At 42.9% G+C, this 26,835-nt stretch overlaps 1 protein-coding gene across 7 annotated transcripts in view; it reads right to left on the minus strand.

Annotated features, from left to right (window-relative positions):
- The window catches only part of MAP2K5 (mitogen-activated protein kinase kinase 5), a 142,995-nt gene that overhangs the window by 77,408 nt on the left and 38,752 nt on the right, over nt 1-26,835 (minus strand). For all 7 annotated transcript variants that reach the window (XM_064456037.1, XM_064456034.1, XM_064456032.1 and 4 more), the window contains exons 9-13: nt 19,050-19,089; nt 12,992-13,060; nt 12,817-12,898; nt 8,804-8,865; nt 2,433-2,481 (exon numbers count right to left, since the gene is read on the minus strand). In XM_064456037.1, coding sequence (XP_064312107.1) covers nt 2,433-2,481; nt 8,804-8,865; nt 12,817-12,898; nt 12,992-13,060; nt 19,050-19,089 — 302 coding nt within the window. The remainder of the gene's footprint in view (nt 1-2,432; nt 2,482-8,803; nt 8,866-12,816; nt 12,899-12,991; nt 13,061-19,049; nt 19,090-26,835) is intronic.

A 26,835-nucleotide genomic window follows, 5' to 3' on the forward strand; every position in this document is an offset into this window, starting at 1 on the left:
TCTTTGCCTATGCGAGCTTCCCGCATGGGCTGCTTTACAACTGACAGCAAGGAAGCCAGGGTTATATTTTCTTTCGTTTACCTCTGAGGCATTAAAACCAGGAGGCAGCTGAAGGAGACTGAGAAATAGGCACCTTCCTTGCATTGTATTACTCTGTATCCATTTTTAAGATATAGAAGTGTTCCGTATCTTAAAAATGGGTGCGGAGTAATCCTGGAAACCGATCCCTTGAGGAAACTCCGCTGAACCCTGGAACGCTAGTTATCCCCTCCATGGCACTTTGCAGTGCTGGTCTCACCTTGGTCCATCTAGAAACAGAGCAAGGCCAGAAAAATCCAAAGTGTGATGAAAAATCAGTTTCTGCCTTTTTCTTTAGACCATAGCAAGGACCATCCATAATTCATCAAAAACTCAGAGCTGCTCTTCAATCAAGGCAGTGAAACCCCTACAGAAGGGGAGACTTTGTTTTACTGCCAAAGCAAAAATCAGACCCAGGTTCTAAATTTACAGCAGAACACCAATCAAATGTTACGGTTGTAGTATTTATGCTTGACCACAACGCTCTCTCCAAGTCACATTCGGTAGGGGGCCAGAATCTCTAATGAAAAAATTAAAAATGAAAATAAGTTTTCAGATCTGCTTTTTCTTTTCAGGTGTTACAAAAGCACGGCAAAGACCACGTAGCCTATACAGAGTGATGCCCAGCCATGGATGCTCCAGCTGTTTTTGCTTTTTATATTTATTCTGAGAATCGCTGTGGCAGCTCTGGCATCTAGACAGCTCATCCTCTTGCTGAGAGTGGATGGAGCTGATAAATCTCAGCACCTGGCAACATTCAGGCTAGTAGGTGAAATGTTTAAACCATCATCAGAAACGAAGGCTCCCTGGTAACCTGTGTCTGCACCGAGTTGGTCCTGGACTCGGGGTTATTTCTGTTCTTCTAATCCAGTGGCAGCCTAGGGTCACATACACCAGCAGCCTTAGCGTTTCACTCGCCCTCTAATCGCGGGTAACAAAGCCAAATCCTTACTTGATCTCTGCTCACTCTTCTGGCCGCAGCCCTCTTTCTCCCACCCAGGAGCGAGCCCGCGCTCTCACGCCAGAGCCCTCTCCCGGGAAGGGGATGCCGTGAGACCGAGGAGGAATGGAAGCCCGTGTCCTGTTGCACAGCTGCCCGGGGGGCCATTACACAAAGGAAGGATCAACCTCCTCCTCTACAAACTCTCCGCAGAAGCCTGGGGACAGTCTGAGCCTAAGCTCCAAGGAGGGGCAGGACCTCAATACGTACTGGTAATTAGCATTTCCCATTAGCTTCTTGGTCCCACTCAGCACACAGATTTCTGGATGACTCTCCGGAGGCGCCCGACTCCTTGCGCTGATCACACAAGGACACGGGGCGCCTAACCCAGGCATTCCTCATCACCTTGCCAGAGCCTCACACCTACTTCTCAGCCACCCCAAAACTAGGCACCCCAGAAGAAATGGCCTTACCTATTTGGTTTGCAACTTAAAATTTTCTACGTGTCTCTCTACTTTACACTTCTCTTTCAATCACAAATGATGTCGGTTACTGCACGCTCCAACTGTGCACACGGGCTGAGTGAGCAGATGGGTTAAATTAAACAGTATTGTTAGCAACATTAGGAACCAGAGCAGTTACTTTCAGACACTTTAGAAACATTATAAATGTAATGAGTTTCTCTTGGTTTTTTTTTTTTCTTTTTGGGGGGGTAGGGGAGGGGTGGTGTAGGGGGAAGGGCTTCTTTGTTCTTTAAGCAGTATTTTCCACTGTCTCCAGAACTGACATTGGCTTTGAAAGGTTTAGTATATCTGAATTAGCTTACCACGACAGATAAATTTTTCACAAAATATAACAACACTAAAAAGCAAGAAATATGCGAGAAGCTTAAAAAAAAATGTAGATTAGCTTCCGAAAGAATAAACAGCAAAACCCCAAAATGGCGTACGTCCAGGCAGGTTTAAAGTTTAATTATTCATGACCACGTTGAAGGACACTGGGCCACAATTTTAGAGATCTGAGACTCTAGCAATGCTTGTGGCTGTCACGTGAGATTTCTGAAATACGGAAGAAAATTCCTTATTTATCCTCTATTTCCAGTACTAGTCAAACATCTGATTTTCCTTGGTGATTTTTCTACCAGGCACCTGTTTGCAACCCTAAGCATCTAAATCTCTATAAAATTCATTTCTCTGTTTTTTTTCTTTGTAGGGGAGGAGGGAGGGCAATAAAAAAGAACAGGAGTAAAAATATTTTATCAGAAAATCTGCAAGGCTAATGAGTAAGATTCATTCAGCATTACTCCGCTGGAATCGAACCAGATGTTAGTACGGTATACCGGCTCTGTAGAAAGTGTTGTTAAAATAAAATAATATGGTATTTCATTGGAAAACAGAAAACATCTGTTACTCACCTCTGTGTAAGATCTTCAAACTCCATAAATAGGTAAGGCCTTTCACAACCTGAATTTAAAAGAAAAAAAACCAATAACACATATTAAAGATTCCTGGTAAGAAACACTGCACGTCTCAGCTGGCACGAGTCTAATGTTAAAGACCCGGGTTCCGACGAAGGACAGAGCCAGGACCATGAAAAGGGGAGACAAAGCATCCCTTCCAAAGGGCTGCAGGACCCACACTAGTCCCTGCTGCAAACCTGCCGCGGGCTACACGGCAACAGGTTCTTGTAACACACGACTGGAGGTTCCCATGAATACAGGTTCTTGTAAGAACACACAAGTGAGCTTCTTCCCAGGATCTGTAAGGTGAAGTTAGCTGAGCTTATACCGACTCCCTTTAGGCACTTCAATGTATTTTTCATTTACCTATCTTCGCTGGGGTGTTAAAAATCATGAAAGACAAAGTGTGGATTAATTTTTCGTCTTGCAACAAAAGCAACCCAGTGAAATTAAAGGCCAGAAAATAACAAATTCTCTAATAGACTCTTCCACTTCATCCTCCCTTTCCCTGTCTTTCCATTTGGTGCATCTGTACTTTCCCCTCCTTTACCTCCCATGCTTTTACTGACGCTGAACACTCCTTGAAATGTACAAATTGTCTTATTCTTCATATTACTCAATCTGGACCAAACTCAAGCCTTACTGTATCCCGTAGCCCCAGAACACACAACTGGGGTGCCTAAACGGTAAGAATCAGGGCAGACTTTGGCCTGCTATTCCAGAAGTTGCTCCTCCCACTAGCTGAACTGTTAAAACCACATTAAAAACCCTGTTACTCCAGTACTACATTGGAGTGCCTTACGCGTGAGACGCATTCTAACGACAATTCGTAGGAGAAGCATCCGTAGCATGAATGCAGGTGTATTTCCCACAAGAACCACCTGTGACACTTCCTGACACAGAACAGGCACTCTTCAGATCTGGCGAGATCATCACTGGGTCCAACTGCTACTCAGTTTGTCTTCCGTATCCATTATAACAGCCCCAAATTAAACAAGCCATTCTGTCAACTCGCTAAGAAAGCAGCTGGATATTACAAGTTATCCTCTCTGCAGGTTTTGTTTCTGTAAAGTAATTAAACCCCAATGCTTCTTGCATTTTTAACATTGTGATTTCCCCCCTAGATTTACTACTTTTACAAGCCCAGAGAACTAACAAGGTTCAGCAAACATATTTCTACTACTGCTTACTTTTCCCCCAAGCCATCCCCGCTGTCTCAGCCAGCTTTTTTGATGGAGCAAATCTTTCTTACAAAGTTTCCATCTATGAAATGAATTTTCATTCATTTTCCTGAGACACTCTGTGCATCTGCAGAACAATAAAGCATTTCTGACGTTCCTGAAGTTGTCTGAGTTTTTCAGACAAAACAATTACATTCTTTTCATTGTCCGAGTAGACTGAAATGAAATTACTTCTGTTGCAGTGATCAAGCAGAAGTGCTAAAAATATTGCACAGCCTCAAAGCAGATAGTGTAGTAATTTTCAGCCTTCCTATTGGATTAGAAACTCGTTTTAAAATTTATTCTGTAACCAAAACCAGCGTCAGTGGAATCTGAATCCCTTTTGTACAGCAAATAATGATTCCAGGTCCCCAGTAAATTGCTCTAGGTGGCAATTCCTCAGCGTTAAACTCACACTCCACACCCAGCCATCTCATGGCCTCAGATGGTAATTACCTGTAACAAAAGGCCTTAGTCAAACTCTGCAGGCCCAGCGGTGTGGCCTTGTTCGCGTTCGCCTTTCAAAAATCAGAACAGGGGAATTCTACTTACACAGCATTTTGACAGAAGAAGCAGCAGAAGAAAAAAAAAAAAAAGGAGTACAGATGCAAAAATAAATAGAGAGGGTGCAACACTTCAGGCTTCCTCCAGTGGTGAAAGTGATTTTGAGAACAGTAAGCTTCTTCGATTATTAAATGTATCTTTGGACTATTTAAGATCATTATAAAAATACTTAATTTACGTTAAAGCATGTTTTCATAGGAAAAAAAAGGAAACATTTCCTACAGAAAAAAAAGCAACAGCTGTGAGTTATTAAACATCTTTATTATGGAACATGTGCTGAATAAGCAGTTATAAGAGACACAGTATTAAACTCTCACATTCGGATCCTCTCAGCATCAGTGTACAAAGGAAGGAAAAGAGGTTTTCCCTTTATCCTGGGCTGCAAATATGCGCACAGGAGCCCCCCAAATGGTCTAACCTAGTGCAAAGTACCGTTATTCACTTACTTAACATTTGCCTATTGGGGAAGGACTCTTTAAGTATTAAATATTATTCTAAATTGGTGCTGGAACAGAGTATCTTTTGATTGAACATCTAGCAGGAATTATTGGTATTCAGTAAAGTAGGTTTTACAACAATGACTTGACAAAGCCTTGACACAAAAAGTACTTCTACCTGCTGTCAATAACTCACTCTCTTGACAGTTCAAGTGCACATCCTTTCAGGGAGAACTTCAATCAACATTAGCACTCAAAATACAGTGCACAATGTCACTGCTTCAGAAATTGAAGTGAAAACAATGTGTGAAGTTGCAAGCAAAGGTAGAGCAGATTTTACATCGGCAGACCTGAATAAGTACACAGCGGTATGAAAACGGGAGCGACCACATCATCGCTTTGGGGCTCCCCAGATATACTTTTCCTTTGGTAAAACGCACCAGCCCTTTGCACAAATAAAGAACACAAGAAAGAAGAGAGGTTCCCTCTTCTCGTTGACACTGTCTCGTACAGGCAACCAGGATAAATTTTATGATGAAGTCAGAGATCCCTCCAGCTTCTTGTGGAAGCAAGTCTCAGCAGACTCCACCTCTCTCTCGCCACTTTATCCTGCCTGAGAGAACAGTGCTTCTCCCCAAGCCCTGACAAGTGCTTTCCTCCTTTCATGATTTCTTTTCACTGCCTTGCTTTATTTTCGGCATGCTGTCTTTCAGCCTCAAACCTCCCCCCTGCCCTTTACTCCTCAAAAAAATAACAGAGAGAAGAGCATCACACTCGGCAATACATTCCTGTTGTTTCAGCCTGAAAGCTGATTGTCCATCGCAATTAATGGTGATCACTTCTTCAATGGGAAACGGATAACAAGAATGCAGAGCGCTATGGTGTAAAGACTACATATATGCTACGTGACTCTGTGATACCCAGTTTAATTCACATCAGAAAAAATACAGCGGTGGTTGCCATCATCAGAGAACGTCCGATTGTCTCAGCAGACAAAACTCCTCTCTGGTTCCTGCCAAATCATGAGAAAGTCTGCTTGGGAGGGGAGCGCACGAGAAAGCAAGTACTGTTCGTGCCCATTAAGCAGTGCATTGCAGGTACCTGGCAAGTATTCCAAGGAAAGGAGTGAGAAACGAGTAGTGACACAGTCCTATCCTTTTGGCTACAGAAAATCAGGGTTGTCGAGAAGATGATGTGTCTCAGGTAGTTCAGCCCCAGTCTGTGGAGATGAAAGAGTGAAAGATGAAAGAGAAAGGAAATGACCTTGAGTACAACTCGGTATGTAATTGAGCAAGTGCCACACAGGGCTAACGTGCTCCCTCGTGCTGAGCAGGCACAGATCTTGTTCTAGACCAGCTGGAATTTCCTGTGCTTTTTGTGCTCGTTGCTATGAGTAGGACAATCGCTTTTAGGGGTGTCAGTCCACCGCTCGTCATGACAACTGCATTTGTGTAACAAGAAAGGAAGCAAGAAAATCATCAAGTCGGAGTGAGGGGAGTGCTGGGATGCTGTGAAATGTCTATATGTGCCGGCATAATTTTCCTCTGGAAATGGTTTCCCTTAAAAACTTCTACAAATACAACAAAAAGATATTCTAATTAACAGATGTGCACGTCACACATATTATTAAGCAGCTTCAATTGACTAATGCATTGTACGTGTCTTGGGAGAACAAAAGACAAATGACTCTGTGTACATGGTGCAAGGAAGGTAGGAAGAAAAAATACAGACTGGAAAGAAAAGAGGCTACAGAAGCTCCAGACTTTGTCCACAGAATCCATCCATGCAAGCTCCAGCTTTTGTTTGACGTTCTCCTTCTCATCAGCACACGAGCAGAAATCCTCCAGGCTTTGGGTAATCTTCACAAGCTGTTCGCCGTGGGGATTATGGCATCTGCCTACAGTACCTGGCAAAAAGGCGCCCCAGCCCACAGAATGGGCTGCCGGGCTCTACTGAAATGTCCGACACCAAGATGTAGGGTAGCCATTTGTGAAGACTTAAAGGAGCCATTCCTGCTGCCACTGATAAATTACAGAGAAAACAAAAGCTTCCGCTGCCTCCTTCCAACAAGTCTTCTATGGCAATCGAGCAAAAAATCAGCACCAGAGCAGAGGAAGCTGCCAGTGCTGGTTCAGCCTCAGCGCACACCTTCTGTTAAAGAGGAGCAGAAGCAAGGGGCAAGTTCCTCCTCTGAAGGCACCCGCTCCTTTGTTCACCTCTTTACTGACCCCCCGCACCGCAGTGAGCACAGTACGGGTTGCTAAAGCAGCAAATAAAATAACTAGAAAAAGTTAAGTATCAGCTCACTGTCCATGTCAGGGAGTCACGCTCACTAACTAACGGATTTGGAAAGAGATGACCCCGCAGGTGAACAACAACAACAACAAAACGTCAAGACATAAAAGATGGGGCTAAAGCACCACCATTATGGATAAGTGGAAAAATTGGAAGCGAAGGTCTGCGGAATACCAAGCCAAGTAGGCTAGGGAGGATGGGGGAGAGGAGGGACGAAAGCAAGCAAGGGAATGATAAGGTAAGTTAGGGTGGATGTATTAAGTACACAACGTGAAGTGAGACAAGGAAAAGGAGAAGGAAGAGACGTCTGAAGAAACGCTTGATGGCCCATCCCGGTACTATTACACTATACACATGCTACTTAGCGTCAGGAATACAAGGACACCATGAGCAACTTATCATTCATTGCTCCATAGGGAAGAAGAGATGAAACGTTTTTACTCTGAACTAAAGGTGAAAAGCATTCAAATTCCATAAGAAACTGCTAGGCTATATAATGAGCAGATTTGAAACTACTTAGAGGAAACAGCATCAGAGAAGGATGTTCATCACCCTGGGCAGGCCACACAAATTAAGAGAAAGTAGAGCTGTGAATTACAATGAACAGAGACTAAATAGCTGCCTGTGTTGGATTAAAGGATTTAAATTGTCAGCTTGATGTATAATGAATGTGAAAACCCAGCACTTAATTAAATGGCACATGATAGAATAACTTTGTTATGCTTTAAACTGCTTAAGTTATCAAAGTATTCCTTATATTTAGCAATTGTTTAGCAGTATCTCTCTTGTGAGATCCACTAAGGCATTGGTCATTTACCCTGTGTTCAGCTGCGGCGCAATATGGAAACTTCTTTTTGTCCTGCAATCTGAGTTCTCCATCGCGGCTAGGGAATTTCTAGCAATGCAAAGTCACTGAATGCTGCCGAGACACAACAACGGGCTACCAGGTGCTCTAAGGATCCCACTGTCAACACCTTGCTACCAAACCGAGTAGACATTGGGGACTGATAGCTCTTCCCAGATCACAGACCATCTCCCGGCTCACCACCCCTAAAATGACTATTAGCTCTTCAACTGTGACTGCTCATGCATGAAGGGTCCCAGCGCAGGGGCGAGAGAGCAGCCTGCCCCCAGGCAGCCTGCGTCAGGCCTGGCTTGTGCCAAATAAGAACTTCAGCCTCCTCCATATCTGCCTCAAGGAGTACATCTGCCACAGGGGAAGACAGAAAATGTGTTCTGCCATCGCGTTTTGATAACAGGAACCGACTTAATTTTTCAACCTGGAAAGCAAATCTAATTGAGCTACTCTGTGCAGAATGAGGACAGTTAGAATGGAAATTACACAGGAGAATCGGCGGAAGCAGCAGACGAGGGATCACAATAAGGGCTTCTAATCACTTTCCAAAGGAATCATATAGCGCAGGACTTAAAGGCTAAATAAAGGTGATTAAGAGGACTGCTCCATCCTACAAGGGTTGATATGAAGAAACATGACCACACAGTTCAAGATATTCAAGATATTTTTTCTTATCCCATTCAATTTATCACATCCTTTTAAATTTATTGAGCCTTTGGCAACTCATGTGTTGGTCATTCAAAAGGCAGGCTTCCTTAACCCTGGTGTCCTTGTGCACACAGGATGGTTAGGAAGAGCGTGAGATAGGAAGGACTCTCCCCTTTACACAGACACAATGAGGACACGGATCCCGGAGATGACTCGAGCGTCCCAAGGGGGCACGCGGGCACTCAAACCAGAGACGCGTTACAGGCACAATCAAAAACCGAAAGACAAAAAGGAAAAAGTACTTACAGCCACTGCTATTCTTCCGAGTACGTGTTCTGGAATTTTTCTATAAACATCCAAAGAACCCCCTGCAGGGACAAACAAAATGTGCTTAGGTCATACGAAATGAAATACTGCCCTAGATTTGAAGTCGCAAGGGTTTTCTGGGCCTTGGTTATTAATAAAAACACCATCAACGATAGAACAATAACTGTGTCGGAAATAACTGACCTTAAAAATCTACCAAACTCTGAATACACACACAAAACAGTCCTTGAGTCTCTTTTCAGCCACATTACTTATTTTGGCCTGCAGTGCTAACACTCAGACTCCTGTTAGAAAACCTCCCAGTCACAGGACAGAACATCAGAACTGGAGAAATCAAACCCACCAGGCCTGGAGTAACTTCTCAGGAATAACTAAGTCATCCCAAAAAGCAACAGTGGACTTCAAAGTCCAGAGTATCCTCACCCTTGTCCCCAAAACCTGGCACGAGCATTACATGGTATCTGATAACGACGCTTATATACATGCTTAAAGCTGTTCCTTCCGATGATCAAACCAGTGAAGGTTTGGTTGAACGTTGCAGTCTGTGTCCACATGGATGTCTGAAAATTAAAGACAAGGAACTCCTGGGTGAGCAGGTAAGTTTTGCCAGTAAACTTCAGTATGGGACACAACTTGCTCTCTGGCATAACCCAGTCCAGCCAGCATCATACGTTCACGAGGAATGTGAGAAGCCCAAGTCCCTCTAATGGCCCTACAGACATTCCCAAGGGACTGGGAAGAACTGCTTCCCTCTGCAAAGGACATTCATGACCAAACCAGTGTTCAAAATATCCCTGGGGTAAAATAAAAAATCTTGGGCAAGAAAGTAAATTTAAAATCGAGAATTAAAAAGGATTATTCACATAGAATGACAAAAAAAAACCCAAAACCAAAAAACAAACCCACAAAACAAGTAAGACACAGGCAAAGCATGTTAGCCTGCAAGAGCGTGCTGTCTTATTCAAGGCTTGAGGTTCTCAGAAGTGCTTAGCACCGATCTGACTCTGCTCTCAGCGTAGCATGTGGGTGTTACTGATGACACCACTGGGAGAAGAGTTAGGCCAATACTCAGCAACTAAGGGAGAACTACACCTTGTACTTCACTTATGGTTCCATTTTTAAAAGCGAACCCCATTCATTCTGAAAAGCTGCAATCCAAACAAGTCACGAGGTCCTCAATCTGCTCTTCAGCCTTAATTATACCATAGTTCTTATTTATACTACACTAATTCTAATGACTGGGGGGCTGTGGTGGTGGTGGTTGGTTTTCTCCCCTCATTTTCCTCATCATCTCTACTGTCAGAAATACAGTATATATTTGTTTTCACTAATGTTGCTGATTCCAGGTCACTGAAATTACTGTTCTTTCATTAAGTTTCATCTTTCAATTGCCCACATAGCCGGTGGATTACAACGCATCTCGGTTTTGAAAGTAAATGTAAGTACTATTTAATGGAAATAAGAGGATGAGCAGCAGGTATCTGTGATGCTACATTACAAAGCCAAAGGGAAGGCAGTCATACGGCAGGTGGTTCCTGTTCGTGCTTACAAAATATCCTTAAATTTTGGACAATAAAAGACCTATTTTCACACACCAAACTGCTAAGCCTCGCTATTACCGACGTCACTAAAGGTAGAGCTGTCCGAAAATGAAGGAAAGTATCTTTTTGCAAACAATCAGGGAAATGTACCATTTTTCTCTGCAGACAAAATTCTGTAGAGGAAAATTTGGTTTTCCAAACCCAAATAACGTTAGCTCCCACATCTATGTGCAGATGTCTAGGTACAGTCTGATAACCTGCACCCCTCGCTGCCCTTAAGGGGAATTCAGCGGGTGTTCCGCACTTTCGAGGAAAAGAGGCAACACTGCATTTCACCATCTTTCTTTAGAAAGTCATCTTTATTTTAAATATAAAAGGGCAAAGATTAGAAAGCCTCATTTCACATCTCTCTGTTGCTCTTTAAAGATCACTTGGCAGGTGGGAGGGTGATCCAGGTCCGCTGAACCTCAGTGTTCAGACTTGGAGTTACTTGGCTTTTTCCTGCTTGCAGGTGCCAGGAAGGATCCAGCGCGGTACTATATGTGCACCTTTTCCCTACGTGCACCCCTAAGTCATGAGGATGCCAGAAGAGGCAGAGCCATCTCTATCTAGCTAATTCAAAAAGGAAATACCTGGGTTTCGTAATACAGCGCAGGATACAGCAAACAGAGTCATGGGGTATGAATTCAGAAAATAGTACAATCTAGCCAAAGGCAGTCAAAAGGCTACAAATTTGTCAAGCTTAAAGCTGTTCATCTGCAGGGTGAGAAAGCATTTTTTTTCTCATCTTCACCTGCATCCTTACGCATCAAAATTAAAGGTCTAGGAAAAAAAAAAAAAGGCAAGGTCCCTTTATTTGCATTTTGTTCTTCCTTTAAATGATTGCTGTTGCTTTCTGCCAGAAGGAGTGCACAACATGAGGCAGACCAGAGGTCATCCCCAGTATAATCCCAAGTAATTTGTGCATGGTCAGTAAACACCATCGTCGTGCAACATCATGAGGGATGCATACCCTAAAGGCTTAAATGTTTCCAAACAAGAATTCAGAACTGCAAGCGTTTATGCCCATCATTTTTTAAAATCTCTGGATTAGCAGGAGCACACATACTCCGGGCAGATGCACGTTTTGGCATGAGCAGATGCTTCCTTACTGCATGTGACTACTGCTTAATGCAGGCTTGCAAGTCCGAGTCCAACCGCAAGGACAGAAGAGAGAAATGGCTAATAGTCACGCAGCACACAAACAGCAAAGAATTCAACTTGTGGGCTTTGTCGAATAAATATACTACTTTTTCATCAGATACAGAAAATCCGAGAGGATATTTATACTTGGAAATGGGGCGCAGTGATCACTGGGACAGAGGTACTAAGTGTAAAAAGAGAGAAATAACAGTAATAACAGACCATTTTAAAAGGGAGAAAACAAAATGCACCATAAAACCCTAAAGGGCTTTATCCGTGGTCTCCATCAGAGAGAGAGAAGCTACTCAACAATGCTTAATGGTACACATTTGGCTTTGGAGATTTTTCCTGCCAGAAAGCCCTCCCGCCAAAGCAAGTTATTTGTGAGAGCCTCACTTCTTTATATCCAGCTTAACTGAACCTTTGTGAAAAACCTGGATAGGGCATAAAATGCTGGCTCATAAGAAAATCCTGGAGAGAGTAATAGACTACCGCTCGTAACAACAACGTGATGTTAGAAGCTGAACACTGTGAAGGCGGTTCTTCCGCGCAAGACACAAGGGGACTGGATCTGTCACAAGACACGCTCTCAGAATTGATACGCAGAGGGCAGCAATGACTATAAATTGCTGTAATCAGTATATTTTTTCCCCCCTTTTCTCCAAGAATGCCACCCAGCACAAGATTTCAAAGCAAAGTGCTAATACATCTCCATAATGACAGCAGCATCAGATTGCGGGAAGGAGATACTGTTGGTCTGAAGAATCACACCGGGAGAAACAAGAGCACACTCAAAAAGAAACTCAGCGCAGCACTGCTAAACAGCTGCGCTGGAAAATAATTCCTCGTCTTGCAATTAAGAGACGATTTCCACTGAAAACTCATAGGACATTGGGTTAATAGATTTCTTTAAAAGAAAATCTGTTTTGGCTATCAAAACAGTAAAAGTGAGGAACAGCTGTTTTGTCAGCGAGGACAGATTGTATGGAAGACTCAAATATCAAACCACAAATTAAGCTAGCATTTATTTCTGTTCTATTTACATTTTCAATAAAAGTAAGCTAACTTACACTCGGGGAAAACACAGCGTACCATGGAGGATATAATCCAGTCCCAATACTAACCCTTTTTTTTAAAAACTACCTGCAAAATTATTAATACTTTACATTTTCAGGTCACACTACTGCATTTTGCTCTGTTCTGGAAAAGCACATCTCTACATGATTTTCCCATTTACATACTTAACAATCAAAAGCACACTAGACTCACCATCCATGAACTCTGTACACAATGAAATTCTGTTTTCTACAAAAAAAGCACCATAAAATCCTATGATATATGATGAGTCACACTGGAAAAAGAAAGGAAAAAAGAGAAGCCCGTTTTAAAATTTGCTGTGAGAAGGTTATAAGCAAGAATAATGAAAATGAGAAAATCTATATACCTTATAAAGAATTTCTAACTCCGACATTATCTGCTTCTGGAGTTCCAGTGTTATATCTAAGGGTATGACCTAAAATACAAAAAAAAAAACAGACATAGGGTCAGAGCTGACATAAAAAGTGAACGATTCCAAATAAAAGACCGAAGATCCATGCATTATAATTATCATTATGTGAGGAAAGGAAGGAGAGGAATAGGTGGAAAGAATATTTTAACAGAGCGATGAGGGAAACGGAAACGAAAGGACAGACTGACTGACTTCTAAAAGTCAGTTACAAGTAAACTAAGTTATACAGCCAATTTTATCCATGAGGTGTCGTAGGGTTAGTGGTCTAACCATTTGACCAAGAGACGAGGCAGAACTCAAATGCAAGCCCCACACGTGATGTAAAGAGCGAGCAGGCGTGGTAGATCTGCGGGTCGGTAAACTTGGAGCTGCTGCTTATTCACCCAAAGGGCGATCACCTCCCAGCTCCTGCTCGGCCCAGCCGCCCCACCTGCCCCGCACCCAGTCTCCTCGCTGCAAAGACATCTTGTGAAAAAGCCTGGAAGGCTGCGACCCTGGCAGGCCTTGCCGAACGTGCCCGTGTTAACTCTAAGGGCTAAATAAGTACTGTAGTATCAAAAGTATCTCCGAACGCCTCACTGGTGCCCTCAAGGAGGGTCTCCTACCACCACTTAGTTTCGGTTTCTTTAATATTTACCTCCTTTTTTCACATAAATTCCTAACGTTGTATGAAACATGGAAACCTTCAATATAGAGGGAAAATGCAGAAGGTAGCAGATGGTACATGCGCTTAGGCAAGCATCACCAAAGCGTTCCTCAAGACAACTAAAACAACCTGACTCCGAGCGCTCAGCAGCTCAAACCGGCCGCTCCCCGTCGCGTTATCTGCTGCCTCCTTCCTCCACGCCCTCCTTTTTCAGCCTTTTGAGCCAGGCTGCTAGCCAGGACTAAACCACCAAGTGCTGCAGTGAAGGTGGCGACCACTGTCTGCAGTTATAAATTCTGAGGATTTTTCAAGACAGACGCTCTTAAGAAAGATGCTGGTTCTGACAGAGCCAGTGTTGAAAGTCAACTTTTACAAACAAGTCTTTGCCGTGATCATTTGAAGTGTTGCAGACACAATTACCAAGTACCACTATATAAACCAAAATGGACTCCAAATGCATTTAGCCAGGCTCAGTCTGCTACCACGCAGTATTTCACAGTTTAATACTTTAAGCCAAAGGGAAACAAAGATCTAGTCAATTTGCAGAATTAGCAGAATAAATATTCCAGGCTGCATATCCTGCTGACAAAACAAAATACAGAGAGAGCATTTCCAAACACATGCATTTTATGGTATCAAAATCTGTCTAAAAGAAAAAACGATAACCTCTTTCTATCAAGAGTTTGCTTTAGGGTTATTTATAAAAGCTGTCACTAAACTAAATCGTAAGTGTAATACAGGGCTGCCAAGAAGCGTTTAACACACTTGTCTAGATCAATAATCATTTGCCAACAATATTCACTTACATTTTTCCAGCGTGAAAAACTTAAAATAATTTGCCGGAATACCATCAGTTTCACCCATTGAATATTAACAGAATTTAATCTTGTCAACGGCCCAAAATTAAATTTTATCTCACTATATTCTACTCACAGTGAGAAATTTTCCTGCCTCGCTCGCTGCGAGGGCTTCGCCGACCTGAGCAATGACTAGTTAGCACGATCAGCATCAAATACCTCGCTGACATCCAATCAACCAAGACCTGGCATGAAGAAAGGTCTCTGGCTGATTTGCATTAACCATAATTGCATACAGACCCTGCATTCCAATAGTGAGGATAACCTGGAAAAGCCGGGCTACCCTGGTTACAAGCGTTCGGGGTGCTATAGGGTAGGGCACGTAGAGAAATGTGCTGCAACAGTACGGCAAGCGTGTATCATCGCAAAATAAACTAGGAGAGGCCGCTGCCTCACTTTCTCTGCATAACTATTGCACTGAAGTGCTTTCATCCATCTAAACACACACGGCTTGTGTGACTTACAACGTAGGAGGGACACCCATCTGATACCGTAAGGTTCCTCCAACCTTGACATTTACAGTACTGAAATAGGGGCAGAAAGAGGGGAAAAAAAATACCTATACGACACTGCCTTAATCTGCCTTGTTCATCAGCACGATCACACTCCTTTTGTACAAAATTTCCAAGCCTATTTAGAAAATGAAGCTTATGTGGGTGAAACAACTTTTAAGAATGTGAGCTGACAGCATTAAACCAAGGGGGAAAAAACCCCCAAAACCTCCTCAAACCCATTGCTACCAAGGAGGAAACCGTGAATAAGGATTTGGCTGCAGCTTCCCCAGCTGTAACACAGGTAAGCAAATGAGATGTAACATCAGACAATAAACTTTACCCAAATGGCACCTTTGGAAAGAACTTTGTAGCAAAAAAAAAATAATTCACCGTGATTCTCTCAGAATTATTGAGAGCAGAAAAGTGAAACTGAATTCATCAGGCATAGAATAACATGCTGTGAGTTCACACCACACTGTTCAACACACGCAGGAGCAGAATTTCTTAGCAAGTTTGCACCAGCAGCTACCAACGAGAGCGCGAGGAACGGAGGAGCTCGGCAGGTCGCCGCCGAGCAGCGGTCCCCAGCCACCCGTGCCTGCCGAGCGGTGACCGAGCCTCGGGGCTGGGGCCGAGGGTAACCTGGGCTGGCTGGGGAAGAGGGGCTGGCAGCCGAGCTCCGAGCTCCCGCGCCTGCCCCGACTTCAAAACTAGTCAAAATGGTGCCTCAGAGGCGGAGCTGAAGAAGAACCCTGGACAAGAGGAGCAATTTTTTTAAAATTTAAGTGACCCAGCGGTCCTCTGGGATTCTGCAAGGGGCTCCAAGCACTCCTGCACATCTCCCTCATCAAGTTCCTGCCTAAAATGCAGCGATCTTGGCATCGCTTGACACGCTTATAACATATGTGAACTCAACACACCGAACGTTTCAAGTGGAAAGGGTTAATTTTTGAAAGCGGAATACCTGAGCATATTTCCTCTGCTCTCCACTACACCTCCAGGACAAATAAGGATGAGTTGTCAAGTTAAATACAAGCAGTCAAGTGACTGAATTATAATTTACTCTGTGCTCAATTTAAATTAGTGTGAGGCTATTAAAATATACAGTATAAATACGGCAATTCATCACAAGCTGTCATGGATGACTTCATCTATTTGCTGGAGTGGCATACGTTCCACTAAAGGGAACGAGAGCAAAATCACAGGTCAAATTAAGCTGCTATTTTGTTTTAATTCACTTATTTAATCTGTGGCGACATAATTGTCTTTTACAGTATGTACAACTCAAAGGAAATTTGGGAGTATTATAGTCAGTATACAAATGATTAATCAAATGGTCCATTTAAATGCTAGCTTAAGAGCAGGAGAAATTGGAGAATGGCAACCAGCCAGTGTACGCTCAAGTTTTTCCATTCGGATTTTTCCCTCTAATTAGAAAAAAAAGTTACCTTAGAAAAATCTATTAAATCCTCTGCACATTATCTGCGAAGTTTAGATAAAATATGTAATGACATAGCTTTGGTCTCTACCCTAGGTATCAGCATGGGTTTGTTTTCCTGTTCAATATATTTGCTACCAGCTGAACGCGCTTTAATCGACAGGTTTTCAGAACGTTATCTTGTCCTATCAAATCTGTACATCATTGTCAACAGAAGCCCCCCAAAATGTAGAGCTCTGCTTTCACAGGCCCATCCAGCGATGTCCCCTTTAACCTGGTAATCTGTCAAAACACTTGCTACGATCATTACGAGGGTCAAGACGTTGGCATTACCACCCTCTTTTTATTGCTGGGTATGCTGAGCCGTAGATGTGTTAAGTAATTTTCTTAATAGAGCAAGCCGGCACGCTCACGATCATAGCAGGTTTCCTGACCTCCAGTTGTGGGCATGTTATTTTAAACTACCATAACAGACACGCTGACGCAACATTTCTTCTGAAATTACACTAAAAAAGTGTAAGTGAGAGTGACGGGACCACCACGAGTAGCATCTACAAGAGAACCCAGTTTCCCGAACCTTCACAATGCTAATCATCCACCAGGACTAACCAAACCCTTGGACCCTAAGGGAAAGGAGGAGGTGAAATTGCTGGGGGAAAAGGATTTTTGCCACAGGGAGGTGATTTCAATTAACCTTGCAAAGGGTGAACTCATTTTTCTCTTGCTCCACCTCCTCTCTAGGCATCTTCTGAGGGCGCCCGCAGCCCCACGGCAGCACGGGGCAGGCTGGAGAGCAGCAATGCCAGCGCCCAGCAGGGCTGGCACAGAAGATGCTCTCTGCAGAGCTCAAAAAAGATTATTTGAGGAAGCTATGCAGCAGGTAAGAGGGGAAAGCAGCATCCTTACACAACCCCAGCATTTAGGGGAAGAGCTTCTTCTGTTCCACGTTGAAAGCAGTAATAAAAAATATTTTTGATTATTAGGTTTTCTGTACTTTTGTGCCTATCAGAGAATTCTTGTCTTACTCTAACTGCTCCTGACAGGTTTAGGAATAATGGATACCGCTTGAAACGACTTTTTCAAAAACTTTTAAAAATTATTTTTCTATTTCATATAATTAGGTATTATTTAGATGTTATTTCAGTTTCCATATTTTCCACAAGTAAAGAAGCATTTCAAATCCAGCAGTAAGTATTTGCTTTTCTTCAATTCATTGGAAAGTCAAAAGCATTTCTCCTAGTGGGGGGAAGGGATTTGTGTGATCCTCAGCAAAGCCGGAACATGGGCAGAATCTGCTCTTAGTAAATTATACCCGATTGCAGACACAAGACAACCTGAGCCCGAATCTGAAAGCCATATATGTAAATATTGCCTGGTAAATGCCCTGCTTCATTTGAAGGTGCAGTATAATCTTACATCTCTAAATTCCCTTTAACACCAATTCTGCTTGCAGCAACCAGCTCCCATCACTCCCTCTCTTGGCCTCCTCTCCCACCCCCACATTCTTTCAGTTTAACTCCGTTACACCAGAATTTAAGGTTTAAATGAAGACAGTGGGGAAAAAAAATAAATGAGACAAAAAGCCCATCTTACAGTTTTCTACTTAATTGTTCCATAAATTGTATTTTAAAACAATACACCTATTTTTTAGATCCCAAACTATTAGTTGGAATTGTATGAATGCAACAATTAGTTTTCCAAAAGTCTCTACTGCTTTGAGCTTTAATAAAGTCACCAAATAAAAAAAAAAGTTATATTAAAAAGGATTAATTGTAGTATTTTTGTATAGATGAACTGTATCAATAGTTCAATTTACAAATTTAATCTAAAGTAACAAATTGCATACAAGAGTTGGCATGCTGTTGCGCTATTAGTTTACCACAGCTTTAACCGAACTTTCAGACAAGACCGGTATTTATCTGACCACGTAACACAGCTTCATTGCCAAGAATGCTAAAACAAGGCGGGGGGGGAAAGCCAAATCAGCTGGATAAAAAACACATCGGGGGATGTGGGGGGACATGGGACGTTCAAATAAACCAACCTGTTAAACCCACAAAATCTGCTAGGAAAACAGAGTGTTATCCCCACCAAAAAAACCAGGGAAAATCTCTTTATTTAAAAACGAGGTTGCAGAAACCGGTCAAGAATACGCCCTTGGGGACAGTCTGGCATGAGCAGGGAAAGGTACAGGCTGACACCCCGTGACCTTTCCCGCGCCGCTCCTGTAACGCCGGGGTTCAGGACGGCGAAGCAGCATCTCCGCCAGCCGCTGGAGAGGCACAAACCCCAGCCGCGCTTGGGCACATCCACGGAACCCCGCGGGACGGCGTGGTGGTACCTACACCCTGCGCCAAGCGACTCCCGGTGGGCGAGACCTGGATCCTGGGAACATTTGGAGTGACTCGATTTATGGATTAGGGTTTTCCTGCATAAACAATGTTGACTTTAATGCAATAAAACAAACTGAGATCTAACAATCAGAGGGAGGGGAAGGAAACCAAGGTCAAGGAAGAATGGAAAGAAAGAGAGGAAGAAAATTACTGTAATATCTTACCTTTACTGCTAGTATTTTTCCACTAGGGACATGATATGCCCTGCATGAGGGAAAAAATTAAATAACTTGAGATCACATAAAATTACCTCTATACATATGTGCAACATGTATACACTAATTTCACAGGAAAATGACTTGGAGCTAATGCATTTTACGTTAAACTAGTTTTATATAGCATTTCTGAAGAAAGACCGATGGAAACAATTGGTCAAAAGCATACACTTACAATGAAACCACTTAGGTGTTTACATCTGCACATTTTATATAAAATCCACACATTGAAGACTTTGGTACAGCCTAACCGCAAACTTATAAGTATGAATTTATCCACTTTCCCATTTCCTTTCAACGAAATACAATTATAATACATCCATTATTCAGAATCTTTACGTAAAACAAGGTTCATCACGCGAGTTTGCCAGTCCTACGGGTACATTCAGTGGTGAGACAGTGAGATACGCAGCTGTATCAATTAAAGTGAAGTAAACCAGGTAATGACTGATTCTTTATCATACCTAAGGACCCACAGAAAATATAAGTGAAATGAACTTTCTGCACCTGTATTTCAGACTAGCACCTGTGTGCGCCTATAAGGTTAGAAAGCATCCTTGTAAATGCTCGCATGTACCTGAAATAATTTTCCACAGTATTTCAAGAGCAGTTTGTCTTAATTTCTGAAGATAAACATTCAGAATTGCCTATTTAACAACGGCATGTGTATTCCTAACCATGAACTTGTAAGAAAATAAAAAGGTAGGTGGAAAAAAAAAAAGCCTACTAAAAATCCGATGTAATTTTGCATAAAAACAAAACCATTAAAGGTTTTCCTCTTCACTAGTTTTATTGTCTCATACTGATTTATGACACCATGCACAATAATGTCATAGATGTGGCACTAACTTTAAAGAATTATAATATTTTACCACTATGTACCTCTAGCAATTATTACTGAAGAAGAAAAGCTTTAATAGTTTCTTTGGCGTGCAAAAATCATACATAGTTCAGGGCGAGACCGTTGCTTAATCTTATTTATAACCTTGAGCGCTTAATATAATTTTTGTTAATAGCTCGCAAGTTTCTAAAAACTTCACCTTAATTTAATAACTCACAGATAAACATTTGTGTAACCAAGCGGCATTAGCTTTTAGGAACAAACACAGTTTAAAAAGGTGGACCAAAAATCAGCGTGGCTTAATAGCAGCGCAACGCGCATAAAGCAAAACCATCAGACGAAGCTCTGACAGACTGTAGCCGAACGCGGCGAATCCAAGGGCGGGAATGAACTCGGCTCTAACTATGGTTGAATCAACAGCGGCAAAACATTACGGACTTAAGATCAGCAGAAACGATAAGAAAATGAACAGGTTGAGATAGCATGCTTAGCGTCTGTTAGCTTAATATGTACCGTGCCGGACAGTTTGGCAACTTAATTAGCTTGTCAAGAAAGCTGATCTTTTTTCCATAAGAGAGATCTCCTGTTTCCAAGTGAATTAAATGGGAAGACTTGATTATTTAATTATGATGCACGCTAATTCATCCGTGGAAGTTTGGGTTAAATTTCCAGCAGAGGGCAGATACCTGGTTTGGTTTACAGAGCACTGACAGTACCAATTTAACATTTAATTATCGCTGAGAATTGGATCACAAAGGAGATGCCATGCCCATGGGTACCGCGCGTCCAGCGGCTTTGCACATGGCATGCTACCTGGGAGGAAAGGAATTTGTTTACTCCGGGCTGATCCGGCATCTCGATTGCCCTGACCTTCCTCAACACAATAACTGTAAAGTGATTAATGAAGGTTGAGTAGGAGCTTTGGTTACACCAAAAGACAACCCTACACCTCTGCAGTATTTTAATTAACAGCTAACACTTCAAATTAGTCTGTAGTTGCTACAGTAATTACCCGTTCCAATGGGTGTGTAGGGAAAACGTTTTTGTTAGATAGTATGTAGAACCAAGTTGGAATTGATCATTTTGGTTACAGTCAGCAAAGCTAAAGCCCGAAGATTTAGTACCTTTCTGTCGCTTCAGAAGGATGCGCTAAAAAAAAAAAATCCCACAGAATAACGTGCACAGCATGAAGAAAAACATACTTTTTGTGCATACTGCACCCGCCAGTAAGCCTCTGGATGTCTATGAGGAGATTAAACCAATATTCATACTCTATAAGTAATGGGAATTCTCATCTCAAGGGTCAACTCTCACAGATTTCAGTGTCACCTCCAAAAGTAAGTAAACAAACTCATCACTGTAGAAGCAGATCATTAGACGAAGCAAAGCAGCAAAATGCAAAGGGCTCCTCAGCGACGCTGTACATTTCAGTGAACACGCACTTAAAAACCTTCCAGGATGGTAGGCAAATGATGTCGCCTAATAAACAGTTACAACAACAACTCCTCTTGCTAGGAATGCATTTGAGCAGTGCCTAACAGTAAAGACAAGTGGATGTTAAAGCCGAGAGAAAACAGTTGCTAAATAGCTGCTGAACTACTTAAAGACAAATGTAAAGAGCAGAAATTAAATGCATTGAAATGCAAAATATTCAAGGAAAACACTGTCTTGACGTTTGCAAAATTTCATTCCTTGCAGAAACCAGCTCTGGGAAAACAAGTTCCTCCTTCTGCTCTTTTTTGTTGGGGTTTGGTTTTGATTTGCTTTCGACCCGCTGCAAAAGCTAAACCAGACGACTGAGACTAGGCAGCTATAAACCATCGCTAAGGAGAAATCGAAGAGAGAACTACATCAGGCAGAGCCAACTTCTGCAATCAGAAGTTTAAAAAGTCATTTTGAACACTCGATGCTAGTGTCAACTATTAAAAACCAGAAAAGTTGTTGCCAGCTGCAGGGAGCGGGTCCCGATGGGCATCTCCCCTTCCCTCCCTGCCCCTTAGTTACAGTAGGAATTTATAAGGCAAGTACCACGGCACGGAGCGCGCTTTTTGCTCTCTAGCGAGGAAACGCCTAACAGACATTGGGACAAATAAAGTATTTATTCTCACGCAGGGCCTGATCCAGATCCCACTCAGGTTAGTTGAAGAATTGCACCTACCATAGACTTGATGTTTTATTATTTTAAGTGCAAATTGATTGAAACGCTTTTGGATTAGTAACCACCATAACAACAACCTTTTCCAACACTAAAACTACCTTTTAAATATACATTTTTAAATAACGACATAGTATTTATTAAAACGGTAGAAAAACAGACACAGCAGCAGTCAGTTCTTTGGCGCCTAATTTCCGCACATAAACTGTGACTCCAATACTCTGCACCTAACTATTTTTATTTTATTTGAAAAGAGGCAGTTGTTAGCTACTGTAGCCACCGCATTTTTTTTAGGCTAAGGATAATGATTGAAGTTATTTTTAAAAAAAAAGAAAAGCTCAGGAATCCATTTTGGGATACCAGTCTTACGAGATGATGAATTCTTTTCAAATTCACCAAAGTCTGACTGCAAATAGGTGCCGGGTGTCTGTAAAGAGACTGGAGAGTGCCAGAAGTTGTAGAGATATCAGACCGATCTGCCGTGACATCTTTGAAGTGAACAGTAAAGGCTCTCGGTTGAAAATTGCATCTTAGTCTCAGAATATAAATGGGAAACAAGAAGATAACTCACACTCATTTTCCCCAGACAACAAAAAGTCTTCACAGAAGCAAACTCCTCTTTCTTGATGCTCAGAAGTATATTTTTGTTTCTGTGTCCAACAGAGATAAGGGACAAAACCTGCACTTGATTGAATAACCAATGTAATAATCACCAGATGAGGATAAAGGTGACGAACAATACACTAGAAAGGAGTAAACGCGGGCGCACCCCTTACAGTATTAGCAGTACCTGGGGCAAGGACCAAGTTAAGAGATCGTTGCTTAATTAAACCCAAGTTTTAATAACTCAGACTAGTAACTCTCCTAATAAAAATTCTGTAGTTTCACAAAAGAGGGAAGAAATCTTCAGGGAGGAGGGAGGAAAGAAAGAAGCAACTTTCAGAGCTCCTCAGAAAAAAACCCAAGAACATTCCAGAACTGAGGCAGCGTGGCAGAAAGCCCTGCACAAGCTCCAAGAAAGAGGGGAAAAAACAGGGCAGGAAAGCTGGAAGCTAGACAGGGAGAAGGTGAATTTTGGGGGTCCTTCCTTCCCCCTGCCATGGCACACCATGCTAACGTGAGATGGAAGCGGCCGACATCTCCTTTTGGGAAGCTCCCCTAGCAAACACGCGTGGGCTCACGATGCCGAGAGGAAGGCTTAAGGCTGCCGCACGTTGTATAGGAAAAGGACAGGCAGACTTCGAGCACTGTGTATTTTGAAACATTCCCACAGGGGAAAAGAAATTTAAATCTCTTCCTTCACATTCCCACTAGAGTTCACTACTCTGAGCCCCCTACATCCATTACAATGAACAGCTTCTAAGCAAGACTGGCACAGTTGTGTCAAATATTTTATTAACCTTGACTATTAACCATATCCCTAGAGAGGTAAAGCCCTGAAGGGACCCACGCGAGCCAAGTCCTTTAGCATAACTTTGCCTCCCCTACTCCAAAAAATCGAGAGTGCCCCTCGGGGAGCGCTGCAAAGGCAGCGTGCCTGGCTCCTGGCAGAAGCTGGACTATTCTGGGGAATAAGAAAGACGGAGCGAGCAAGCATGCACTCCGCTTGAACAAAGCCCTCCAGCCAAGCCGGAAAAACTTCTGATGGACTGCGGGAGTACGGCGCGTGCATCCCTCGTGTTCCCGAAAATAAAAATCAATATCATGGAAAACTAGAATAGGGCTTTGGGGGAACTGCCAACTCCTCAGCACCTCTCCCCCCATATATAAGAAGTGATTCTACAGGAAAGCAAATTAAAAAACGAAAGCGTCAGAAGCAGCTGGCTCCTGTTTTAAAAGAAAAGGGGGGGGAAGGTAACAGAATTTCACATTGCCTGCTTTGCTCCTCCTGATGTCTACTGCAAAGAAAACCAGCGGAGAAGTTTAAGATGCTTTGGCCCAAACCTCTTTAAGGAATAAACCATAGCCCATCCTAATGCTTAATGCTAAAATTTTCCTACACTCAATATAGACAGTTTCTACTCACGCAGTTCAAAAGTCAAACAAAACCAAGCAAACAGAACACGCACAAGCTGCTTCACAAATAGCTCAGATGTCAAACACAAAACTTCTCCCTCTTTCAACTTGCTAAGACTAACAATATTCTCCCTGTGAGAAATTTTACCTAAAAGCACAGTGGGGAGCTGCGTTACTTGCTGTGATTTCTTCCAGGGCAAGCAAAGAACTAACTTCAGGTTTCAACATGCAGTCACTCAAAAGAAACAGCGTTTTTAAATTTGTTTTCTAATTTTTACTTGTAAAGCATTTGCCCACATACGAGTGGCTAAAGCTGGTCATATCAGAAGCAGGGACTGAACATGCAAAGATCCCTGAGCCTTCTCAAACAGCTTTTCCGAACGTATACAATAACTTTTTACCACAAACGGAGTTCACTATTATCTGAAAACTCAAAATAAATGCAGTCTCTACCTACAAGCAAAAATTCATTAAAATTATTTTATCGTGCTGCTAATGCTGATGCAAAAAAAGCACTGAAGCAGCCTGCAGCAGCCTACCACGCAGAAGATCCTGCTTCCCATCTGTTCACTCTGACCACCAGGACACATTTTTCTATTTCTTCCCCAATAGCCACGGAAACAATTTCTAATCAATAAGATATTCCTTGGCAAGACCAAATGATTCAAGGGAAAGCCATGACCTGTCTGCTATGCCAATGAGTCAGTCCCTTCCCTTTCTAGAAATATAACTAACATCAGCAAATATGACAAAATGATATACTGACAGTACCATCACATCAGCGATGTGGCTGCAGGATGCAGGGATGCAACGCTCCCCTCCAGTCAAGGTACCAGAGAAACTTAGGGCTAGTGCCAGAGCTGCTCAGGTTCTACTGACTCACAAGTGTTGGTGTGTCGTTCTGCTAAATGATGTTTTTAGTAGATGAAAGGGCGGTTGAAAGGGATCTCTGCACACCACCTCATCCAACGTCGCTCTTGAAGTGGGACTGTGGGCAGTGGATGAGCTCAGCCACAGCTTTGTCCAGCTCTGTGCTGAAAGCCCCAAGGACGGAGATCCCCTGCCTCTCTCACACCCTGTTACAGTGCTGCACCACCGTACTTGCGAAGACATTTCTCCTCATAGAATCATAGTAGAATCGTTAAGGTTGGAAAAGAACCTTAAGATCATCGAGTCCAACCACTAACCTATCACTGCCAAGTCCACCACTGAACCATGTCCTCAAGCACCACGTCCGCCCTTCTTTTAAATACCTCCAGGGATGGAGACTCCACCACCTCCCTGGGCAGCCTGTGCCAATGTTGGCAACCCTTTCGGTGAAGAAGTTTTTCCTAATATTGAACCTAAACTTCCCCTGGCGCAGCCTGAGGCCGTTCCCTCTCGTCCTGTCCCTGGTGACTTGGGAGCAGAGACCAGCCCCCCCCTCACTCCAGCCCCTCTCAGGCAGCTGCAGGGAGCGAGAAGGGCTCCCCTCAGCCCCCCCTTCTCCAGGCTAAACCCCCCCAGCCCCCCCAGCCGCCCCCCAGCACACTTGTGCTCCAGACCCTGCCCCAGCCCCGCTGCCCTTCTCTGGACACGCTCCGGCCCCTCCAGGCCCTTCTTGTCCCGAGGGGCCCAAACCTGAGCCCAGCACTCGAGGTGGGGCCTCACCAGTGCGAGTGTCCAGTCTGGGCTTCCCAAGGTGGCAGCCTGAGGCCACAAAGTAAAAATTAAATATTTCAGGTCCTTTCTCCCAGATACATTCCTTTCTGCTTCACACCTTGGTATGTATTCATTATACGCGTTTGTTAAAAATGTCAAGGCATCATTTCACTCGACAAGAACGGGACAAATACTGTCCCCTTTCCCCACATCTGTATCAGCTCACCCGCAGCGCTGCACCGAGGGGCTGCAGAGGCAGCCCTCCAGACTCCCTCCGCACTCGATGCACAGAATAACACGCGCAAAAGGTCTCTGGGACTGAGGCAGAGTATTTCCTAACAAACGAACATACACATAGAAGCCCTAGGTTTCTTATTTGAGTTAAAAAGTTACCACAAAAAGCTATGGTTGTAGCAAGGGCACTGAATGAAGTCAAAGTGAACATTTTCCTGCCCTATGAGAAATAACCTAGAGCAAAATGACTGTGTCAGTGTCGCGCAAGATGAATGCAATTCTCTAAGTGTTATGCATTGCAGAATGACATGCCAGTCACCAGCTGCAAACTATATGCAGCAAATCACCCACAGATTTGCTTTACTGTTAATTTTTTCTTTTTTTCCTTCTCTTTTTCCCTAGTTCTGCCACTGTCTGTCGCGCTCCTGGTCAGACGCTGGCAGTCTAATGACAGAATTGTCACGTACTCGCATGGCCATCTAAAGAAACAGATTCAAATTGTTTCTAGGAAATAAACACTTTGACAGTTGTTGCCTTCTGCAATAGACAAACACATTAGCCTGACTCTCTGGCTGTTAAAACAGGAAATCCAAAGTGCACAGCAGTTGTAAAAGGCAGCTTTTATGGGGACTATGTTAGTTCAAACAGCAATCTACGCCAACCTCCCCTCTATCTAAAATGCCATTACAGATGCTTGAGTACGAATTGCAAAATGATTTGTTGTTAAACTAGAAAACAAAATAAAAAAATACTTGTATCTAAATTTTAAACTTTTTAGAAGAGCAAAATTGGCACCAGAAGCTGCGTAAAGAAAACGCGGCGTAGGAGAATGCCTCACTTAACCCATC

Source organism: Phalacrocorax carbo, chromosome 7 (assembly GCF_963921805.1).
Source record: "Phalacrocorax carbo chromosome 7, bPhaCar2.1, whole genome shotgun sequence".
Lineage (NCBI taxonomy): Eukaryota > Metazoa > Chordata > Aves > Suliformes > Phalacrocoracidae > Phalacrocorax > Phalacrocorax carbo.